This window comes from Trifolium pratense, linkage group LG1 (assembly GCF_020283565.1).
Source record: "Trifolium pratense cultivar HEN17-A07 linkage group LG1, ARS_RC_1.1, whole genome shotgun sequence".
In the NCBI taxonomy this organism is placed as follows: domain Eukaryota; kingdom Viridiplantae; phylum Streptophyta; class Magnoliopsida; order Fabales; family Fabaceae; genus Trifolium; species Trifolium pratense.
Genome location: NC_060059.1, coordinates 48331899 through 48342114, shown reverse-complemented (window position 1 = coordinate 48342114; position 10216 = coordinate 48331899). Strand labels below are relative to the sequence as shown.

The 10216-nt window shown below is 32.6% G+C and overlaps 1 protein-coding gene across 2 annotated transcripts; it reads left to right on the top strand.

The window, feature by feature from the left end:
* Positions 1–1103: 1103 nt before the first annotated feature.
* LOC123883613 (glucomannan 4-beta-mannosyltransferase 9-like) lies at positions 1104–9755 on the top strand. Of its 2 annotated transcripts, none has more exons than XM_045932517.1 (9): positions 1104–1325; positions 1436–1534; positions 2277–2529; positions 3272–3382; positions 4162–4298; positions 4405–4518; positions 4599–4798; positions 9074–9250; positions 9372–9755. In XM_045932517.1, exons 1-9 carry the CDS (start codon positions 1143–1145, stop codon positions 9532–9534), a joined length of 1437 nt encoding a protein of 478 aa, XP_045788473.1. In that variant the 5' UTR covers positions 1104–1142; the 3' UTR covers positions 9535–9755. The 2 variants fall into 2 exon arrangements, with proteins under 2 accessions (XP_045788473.1, XP_045788467.1); XM_045932511.1 differs by having other exon boundaries at positions 9074–9274.
* The last annotated feature ends 461 nt before the right edge of the window (positions 9756–10216 follow it).

Sequence of the window (10216 nt, the reverse complement as noted above, 5' to 3'; positions counted from 1 at the left end):
TTCTTGTTTTGTTTTTATTCCTATCTACATTGCTTAAATTGTGTATTCTTTCTATTACTAGTTCTAAAATTACATAGAATGGTAGAAGGCTTGAAATAGCACATTTATAAAAGGACAAATTAATAAATTTGATAGTAAATCATATTATCATATTAGTAGATTAATTTTTTTTGTTTTCTCCACCAGTTTAATCTGGTTCGGGGATCAATTCTGATATTGTGGTTTCAGCTCACTCCCGATTGTAATTACGGGGGTCGAACCGTGGTCCTCCCTACTAAATTTAACGTTAATTACCACTGAACTGACTAATCGGTGATTTAAATTTTCTTTTGCCGGACAACGTCCCACATGCAATCTATGTTACCATAACTTGACCTTCTAATTTTCTGAGAAAAAAAAAATTAATGTGCAACCATGCATTTAAGTAACAAACATATGCTTCTAATAGTGTTTCCTTGAAAAATTAATTCTTTTACCTCTGTCACCATCCTCTTTCCCATTCACGGAAGTAACAATATTATCACGCAGTTACACGCTGTAGTAAATATTAATCGTTGAATTAAAATTGGACGGTACATATAACAAACATAAATATTTATAATGTAAAATAATTGTAATCGCTGATTAGAGATTGACCGACCCACATCAATTACAACACCCTATGGTAACAGTGGGAAATCCAAATCCCAACTTCAGTGTGATTAGCCGGAAAACCCACATGCAGTGTAAGTAATTATAAGATCATGTTTGACCACTGCACATGCGCCAATGTACAATTTTGATCACTAATATTTTTAATTGTTTATTAGTAAAAATTATAAAAATTTAATATTTTGAAAATAATCATCAAAACAAATTGAACAAGATCTTATATGTTAATATTTACATTTATATATTACTAAAAAAATACAGTCAAAACAAGGTAAATGAATAGTACAATTTTGTCAAACAGAATCTTATAATCAGGAACCGAGGTAGTAATATTTAATGTGCAACAATGCATATATAAGGAAGGATAGATTTACGTCTTCTACTAGTGTTTCTTACAACACTCTTCCCATTTGTGGTGATAAAAAATGGAGGCATTTCAAGAAGCTTTGGTCGTACCAATACTGAAAATTGCAGTGTTTCTGTGCATAGGCATGTTATGTATGGATTTTATTGAAAAAGTTTACATGGCAATTGTGATTTGTTTTGTGAAGTTGTGTGGTAGAAAACCAGAGAAACGTTATAAATGGGAGACTATTAAGGATGATGATGTTGAATTGGGTAACTCTAATTATCCAATGGTTCTTGTCCAAATTCCAATGTACAATGAAAGAGAGGTGAATGTTGAATTTTTTTTTTTTTTTTTATACTGATATATTAAAGCTTTTAAGCACAACTTTCTCTCTTTGAATTTGACATTTATATATGGTTCTAATTCTTAATTTAGGTTTATCGGCTATCAATTGGTGCTGCATGTGGACTCTCTTGGCCTTCTGATAGAATCATCATACAAATTCTTGATGATTCAACTGAGTCAGCAATCATGGTAAATAAGCAGAATGTTCACGATTTGTAATTAAATTTTTATACCCCATTAAGCACCTTAAAGTACTCACATAGTAGTCTCATTTGTGATAAATAGGATTAATGATATAATTAATTTGTGATCACGTCTTTTAGTGGTCAAGTCTATTGTTATAAGTGAGACAAGTGTTTCAAGATACACAAGTTTGTTTTGACTATTTGATTAATAAGTCTCACTATTAGATCAAATAAGATGCGATGTGACATTGATCCTCCCTAGATTTGAGATCTAGATAAAAGGTTTATTGTGAGTCTCGATTGATTATAGACTATTGGTGGTTGTACCTCGTGGTGAAGGAGGGCGTGGTATTTGCAGCCATAATCAACGACTCACTACAAACCTATCATCTAGATCTCAACTCCGGAGAGGATCAAACATATTGTTTCAATGATAAGACTTATTGATCAAGTGGTGAAAACAAATTTGCACATGATGAACGATTTATGTCACTTGTGCAGATAAACTCTTAATTTGTATTAAAGGTGATCGTGAATGATTTTGGCAAGTGAACAAAAAGGGGGATTTTTGGTTCCATAAATATCCCCAATATCAGTTTTTATCTCTCTAAAAGATTTCAGCAAATTTGATCCCTAATAAAATACACATGAGTGGACTTAAAAATAGAAAAAAAAGTTGTGACGAAAAATATTTAAGACCATTAATAGAGATTAAAAATTTTATTCAACACAAAAAAAAATTGTAGGAGTTGGTGGAGATGGAATGCCGTATATGGGAAAGCAAAGGTGTTAACATAAAGTATGAAGTTAGGGACAACAGAAATGGGTACAAAGCAGGAGCTCTAAAAGAGGGGATGAAGCATAGCTATGTCACACAATGTGATTATGTTGCCATCTTTGATGCTGATTTTCAACCTGAACCTGATTTTCTCTATCAAACCATCCCTTTCCTTGTCAATAATCCTGAAATTGGTCTTGTTCAAGCTCGTTGGACATTTGGTAACTTTTTTTTCTTCTTTTCCTTCTTCTAAAATTGCATTAAGCTATTTGTTGTGGTAAGTGTGAGTGGTTATGTTCCACATTATTTAGAAAAGTGGAGATTGAACACTTTACAAGTAAGAGGATCCATAAACCTAACATTTTAAGGTTTTGGGTAAGAGCGTGGTGTCCAACTCACATATAGAGTTGTTCTTAAACCCAATATGGATAATTCTCCTAACTGCCCCCTCGTGATGACCTAACAGCTTCGTCTTTTAAGTTCGCACACAAACAGATACGATACAGATTATAAGCGGACAAGTTCCGATGTCACATATAGTTGTGATATATATTAAGTGCATGCATGTTTGTATTAGCATTATGATTTATAATTTTTTTTTCATTGATGATTTATGATTTTATTAAAGCTTCAAAATGCAATTTTTTCTAAGAAGTGAAAACGATATAAAATGAAATATGTAGGCGGCTTTCGTGTGGTTAAAATTTTGAATTATTGATGTGTGTCTATGAGTTTTTTTGAAGAAAGGTCTATGAGTTTTTTTTAAGAAAGGTCTATGAGGTCTATGAGTTTTAATATGAGGTAACTAATAAACTTGAAGAAAGGTCTATGAGTTTTTTTGAAGAAAGGTCTATAAGTCTTTAAAATTTATTTACATTTCGATTCTACTTAGATAAAAATGAGTTAACTAATAAACTTGATTCTGACAGTCTTGTGTATATTTTTCTTTTTCCTTATTTTTAGTGAATGCGGATGAATGTATGATGACTAGGATGCAACAAATGTCACTTAATTACCATTTTAAAGTGGAACAAGAAGTGGGATCTTCCACTTACGCCTTCTTTGACTTCAACGGTAATCTCATCTCATACTTAAATCTCATCTCATACTTAAACTAATTTCATCCATTTTCCTTTTAAAAATAAAAGTGAAACTAGTACATAGTCTTTGCGTGTATTTTGATCTATGAACCAAATTCAAAATATAAATAAATATTTAATTATTGCGACCATAGGACACCAAACAAGTTAATAGGTGAAGTCATTAAATGTTGCGATAATTTCAAAAATATCTCTTCATATTTTATGGTTGAAAATTTGCAAAAAAAAAAAAAGTTTAAGATTGATTTGTCTGGAAATGAAATAAATTGAATTGAAATGACAATTGGATTAAAAGAGCAAGAAAATAAAAAGATTTATGTAAAAATGTAAAAGACTTGAAAAATAAATTGCTTAAATGAAATAAACTAAGTAGCTGTCACTAAAAAGAATGAATTTTGTTAACTATCATTATCTTTATAGATATAAGCATGAATGTCCCGATTAAACTAAAAAGAATGACTTTAGTTTAACCATCCATTATCTTTATGGATAGAAGTTAAAATATCAAATTTTAAATAAAAATTGAAGAGCATCACCAAAACAATTGGTTTGCTTGAAAACCTTTAACATATGCTTGATCTTGATCAATCAAAGGGCCAAATTAATCTTCACCTAATATTGTTCATGATACTTTGCTTCTCTCAATTGATATAGATCCATAGCCTTTGAATTTTGACATGATCATCGATATTGTTGGTATAAATATTAGAAAAACCTTCAGTGCAATATCATACATATATAATCTTAACACAGGAACTGCGGGTGTGTGGAGAATTTCGGCGTTGAATGAAGCTGGTGGGTGGAAAGATAGGACCACGGTTGAAGATATGGATTTATCCGTACGTGCTAGTCTCAAAGGATGGAAATTTGTATTCCTCTCTAAAACACAGGTTTCATTTTCTTAATCCAATCTCAAAATTAGTCATATTTTTTACATGTTATCAAAATTTAATGCGAGTGAGGAGCGTTACATTACATTGGTTTCAAACTATATAGGTTAAAAGTGAATTACCGAGTACTTTAAAGGCCTATAGATACCAACAACACAGATGGTCATGTGGGCCAGCCAATCTTTTCAGGAAAGTGGTGATGGAAATTTTCACAAACCAGGTAATTGGTTGATCCTCTCATGATGAACACACTGGCTTAATAAGATAATTTATGATCTAATGTATTTATGTTTATTGCAGAAAGTGTCTTTGTGGACGAAGTTACATATTGTTTACAGTTTTTTCTTTGTTCGAAAGATTGTGGTCCACATAAATACATTTGTGTTCTATTGTATTGTGTTACCTGCAACTGTTATGGTGCCTGAGGTTGTAGTCCCTAAATGGAGTTGTGTTTATATCCCATGCATCATGACACTTCTCAAAGCTGTTGGAACTCCAAGGTCAGTTTTAAAATCTTTTTCATTTTAAGTTTTTATCAAATAGTTTTTCTTGGTTGTAATAAAAACATTTGATTAAAAAGGTTTGTTACGAAAAGAGAACATTTGTAAATAAAGAAAGAAGAAAAGGGATAGAGAAAAATAAGAACTTTTATTTTTATACTAGTTTTCAACAATTGTTGCTACATCAAGTCCTCCCCTTATATAAAAGATAGTGAAAATGATATAATGATGCTCTTATATAGAGCAATTTACGGGTTAACTAACTAACCACCTAATAACAAACTCATATAAACTTTAACTAACTAATAGAAGCTACTAACTAATCACCATTATTCTTAACATCCTCCCTCAAACTCAACATTGGAAAATTTTTCAATTTGAGTTTGAATTACAATGAAAATACAAATGATTAACTATTCTATGTAACTAATGGAGAAATGGGGGTAAAGTAGCAACCAAAATTTTTCACATTCAGAACTTCAAACGCAACTTCCTTGTGTCATTTCAAGCTCTTTCACCATCTGAGCTTCTCCTTCACCCATCCACAAAACGCAACTCTGTGATGTCGTTTCAAGATCTTCCTTCAAACGCGATTCTTTTCTTCAAAATATGCAAACGTGCTTCTGAACCAAAAGAGCTTATTCAAAAACACTTTTGCAGAACCAGCTTTTCCAAAAGTAAGATCCCAAATCCAAGGAAAAACAAGCTTCCATAAATTGAGATAAGCTTCCAGAAATTGATTCATCGTGAAAACGATTGATTCTCGCCATGAGAGAAGTAGAGCTTAATTCGTCTACGTACGCGTGAAATTGCTGGATTTTAAGCATTTTTTTTATTCTGTTTCTATGTGATTATTGACAGAAGATTTCTGCCGATATCGAACGGTTTCTTCCCTCTATCCCAAGGCATCCACCATAATCGAACGTCACAACAAATTTTGAAATCGGTGAACGGCAAAATCGAATTAGCTCTTCCGCCGGGATCAAAAACAGTTTGGACGGCGAGAACGGTGTTGTTGATGTGGTGAATGAAGCAACACATTTGTATTGATACGAAGTCCAAATTTGTGATGAAATCATTCGATTTCTTGACTGATTCAGAAGCTACAAATTCAGATTCAAGATTAATAGTTACAGATGAGTTACTCACATTTGGAAAATTCGTCAATTCGTCTTTGAGCTATGAAGTTGGAAACGAAAACGATGATGCGTAATCATGATGTTCTTCCATTGTGAATTTGTTCAAGAAACAAGATATCTCCCCGATATTTATTATGCATCCTTCGATCCTTGGTTTAACTGATTTAATAGGTTTGATCGGAACAATTTCAGAATGAAAATTACCAAAAATGATATTGAAATTTCCGTCTACTATAGCTGATCCAAGAACAGAGGAAGCTGCAGTTGAAATGTAGTGATTGTTTGTTGTAACTGATTCAAGAACAGAGGTAGATGATGATGAAATCTCTCCCTCTGCCTCTGGAATTGAATCACTCAAAAGTTCTTGAACATGAATCGAAGATTCTTGCGGTGATTTTCGAAGTGGTGGAAGTGGCAAGAATTTCTTCTCCATCTTCGATTTCTTCCACAAGTGACAAAAAATGGAGTGAACCATTAGAAATGAAGGTGGATCAAAAAGTACAGTGTAAACTTCTTTGTGATAAGCAATGGAGGAATTTTTCGGTACCGGTACAATGGCGGAAGCGGGACGGATTCTCGGTGATTGATCGCGTGTTTATCAACTTAACTGCAAGTATACAGTTGTGTCGCGTAGTTTTAGAAGATTATCGAACTCAAAAGACCAATAATCGACCTACCGTTATCTAGTGTCGCTTTGTAAATTTAAGGCTAATGCTTTAAAGAGTTTTTGAATAATAGAATAATTAAAATAAGAGAAATAAATATTTTTTTAGATTTTTAATATATGAATAAAATACTGCTAGGACATGCTATTAATTGCTTCATAGGGTTCAATATTTAATTCGTGCTAAACGAACTGTTAAATTTCTGAAACTATATTGATTTAAAAATACTAATCTCAGCTGTCGCAAATCTTGATCAGCATTATATAATATAAAGGTGATGCTTAACTCGCGTTCTCACATCCGCTAATAAAATACTCTTTGAAAAGCAATATAATTTAATTAACTCTAATCCCAACTGTCGTTGCGAATTAGAACTAATTAATGTTCAGTTTTTACTATCTAGTAGAAATCTCACGCTGTCGCTTTATTGATTTTTACTTTAATTAATCCTCACTCTCGTGACGAATTATAATCAACGTTTAATTAAAAACTGCTTAAGAAAATAAAACAGTCGTCAGTTTTCAAGAATTATATTTTGATTTAAAAACACTAATCTCAGCTGTCGCAAATCTTGACTAGCGTTATACTTAGATAAAATAAATGTTCTGCTCTCACTCACTTACCTATATAAGTACCTTTGAAAACCAATATAAAACTCATTAATCCTAAATAGCTGTCGCGGACTTTAGAACTAACGGTCAGTTATAACTATCCGGCCTAAACCTCAACTGTCGTAATGTTGGTTTATTGCCTTTAAAACAATTCTCACTGTCGTGATAAATTATTTGAAAACGTATTATTTGAAACTGTTGGTTGAAAACTACTCACACGAATCAACTATCGAACCCTTATTAGCTACTAACTACACATCCTAGCAATGCTAAATTTAGCTAGACATAACTAAAAATAAAGGCATAAAATAAATAAATAAAAATAAAGACATTAAATAAAAACAGAAAAATAAAATAAAAATAAAAATAAGAAAATAAAATAAAATAAAGAACCTGAATTAATAAAAGAAATCTTGAGTACGGACACCGACAGCGCAACAACAGCAAATAAAAATATTAAACTAAGAGAAGAAACCAAGAATAAATCTAAGTCTCAATTCATTTCCTCAACTGTTACAAGTTGGTGTGTGTTTTAAAGTGTAAGAAAGGACACATATTTATACTAGTAGCTAGGAGACAAACAAATTTGAAACAGGCGATGTGGGACTTAAAATAGTGTGGCGAACGCCACACGATTTGTCTTGAAGTGGACGGCCAGGATTAATGAAGTGGCGACCGCCACTGGGTTGCAGCTGGCGAGCGGCATTAAGCCCAAGCTGGCGTGCGTCATTGTTGTTGGGTTGGCGTGCTTGATGGGCTGCACATGTGTGGCCCTTTTTGTCTATTTTTGCTCCTTTTCAGTTCATTTTCGCTCATTTTTTCAACTCGTACACTTTTTATCTGTTTATTTAAAATATGAGAAATAAGTAACTATTTATATAGTAAAACTTCGAAATAAAAACATATAAAATATATTAATAATTTAACTAAATAAATAGCACATTTTTAGGTGTATCAGTGATTGAAACCGAGACTCTGATACCATGTTAAGATTTCCATGGTTTGGAGAAAATGGAGAGAAAACTTTAGAAAATCTTCAAGATAGTGAAAATGATACAATTGTGGCTCTTATATAGAGCAATTTATCGGTTAACTAACTAACCACCTGATAACAAACTATAACAAACTCATATAAACTCTAACTAACTAATAGAAGCTACTAACTAATCACCATTATTCTTAACACAAACCATTAGAAATACTGTCTCTAATGTTCTTAACTTTCCTTGCCAACTTCATTCTTTAAAATGAAGTTTGTTTTAGAGTTGGAGAGGTATCAATTGAGATTATGTCCATTGGGGCATCATACGGATACGGATACTTGAGGACAGGTGATTGTAAGCGTTAGGACTTAAAGACACGAGTAGAGCTCAACCCAAAAGACTAGTCCAATAGATGGGAGAGTCTCATGACTTAAATAATACATTTTAATCTTCTAGAGGAATGATTGTCTAGAGTCAGTGAGTGTTTTCTTGTCATCAGAGGTTCTAAACTTATCTTCATACTTCATCACACTATAACTATTTCTTTTATGTTAGAGTGTTGACTAACAGACTTTTGTTCTGTTCACTGGAGGCACAAATTGAATGAACCTTCGGGATAGAATTTGCTCGGCTCACATTGTTAGGAGCAAATATATTTTTCAACTAAATCTCATCATTTAGATTTTTGATGAGATATTTTAGAAACAAATATTTATTAAATTGCCGTTATAGTACAATTTGATTGGATACATGGGAAAAAACCTTTTAGTGGATATAAATTAATCACAAAATTAATCACAAATTCTTTTGCATGTAATAGTTACATAGTTTAATGTACCTTGACAAAGTTACTCAACTTTTGGTAATCAATTTTCAGGTCATTACCTTTACTTGTATTTTGGGTTCTCTTTGAAAATACCATGTCTCTACATCGAACAAAGGCAACAATTATAGGTCTATTAGAGACAAGTAGGGTGAATGAATGGATTGTCACTGAAAAACTTGGAGATGCACTTCTTAAGGATAAAATTGGTGGTACTAAAGTATTCAAAAAGTATCGATTTAGCATTGGAGACAGGTAAATATTATTCAAGTAATTCATATAGCAATTAATATTTTGTTTTTCTTTGTGATGTTTAAGTACTTACCTTGTTGTGTTTGTGTTCAATAATTAGGATTGACATGACAGAACTTATAGTTGGATTCTACCTCCTATTTTGTGGATGCTATGATTTTATGTATGGGAAAAGCTACTTCTTCATATTCCTATACTTGCAAGCGATTACTTTCTTCATCCTGGCATTTGGATATGTTGGCACTTTTGTTCCCAAATCCTAGAAGACCTTGGTTGATATATTCATTAAGAAAGTGGTTGATTTCATAGAAGATTGATGTTAGGATTTTGTACTTTTTTTTTTTTAATACTATTCATTATTTTTCCTTTTTCCTTTTTTTTTTTTTTTTTTTTTATAAAAAAGGGCCGAAGCCCGGAAAAGAGACAAATAGTGGCTTAACAAGATAGGGAGCCGAAATACCCATATAGTTAGCAAAATATAAAGAGTTCATCTGAGCAGGGCAATGTTTATATATATAAAATCAAAGCAAAACCTCCATCGCAAGCCGTATTTGTCAAACCATCCGCACAATGATTTGTTTCGTTGTAGGACTGTCGTATTCAAACTTTGCAATCCCACTGCAATTGGTTCCTAATGTTTAGAAGATTCCAACCTGCCACAATCCCTCCATTGCTGTCAAGAATTGAAGTAACCACTACTTGCGAGTCCACATGAAGCTCAATCTTATGGAAGTCGTGCAATCAAGCCAAATTCAAACCTTCAAACACACTCGAAAGTTCCGCCACATATGCACTACATAACCCCAAATCCATACACCATTCTTCCCGCACAACACTCCTCCACATCCCATGACTCTCCCTCCCATAGACGCGTTGTCCGCATTCAATCAAACCTAACTACTTTCAGGGGCTGCCACTTGATGTCTTCAAAGACTGTTATAGTAC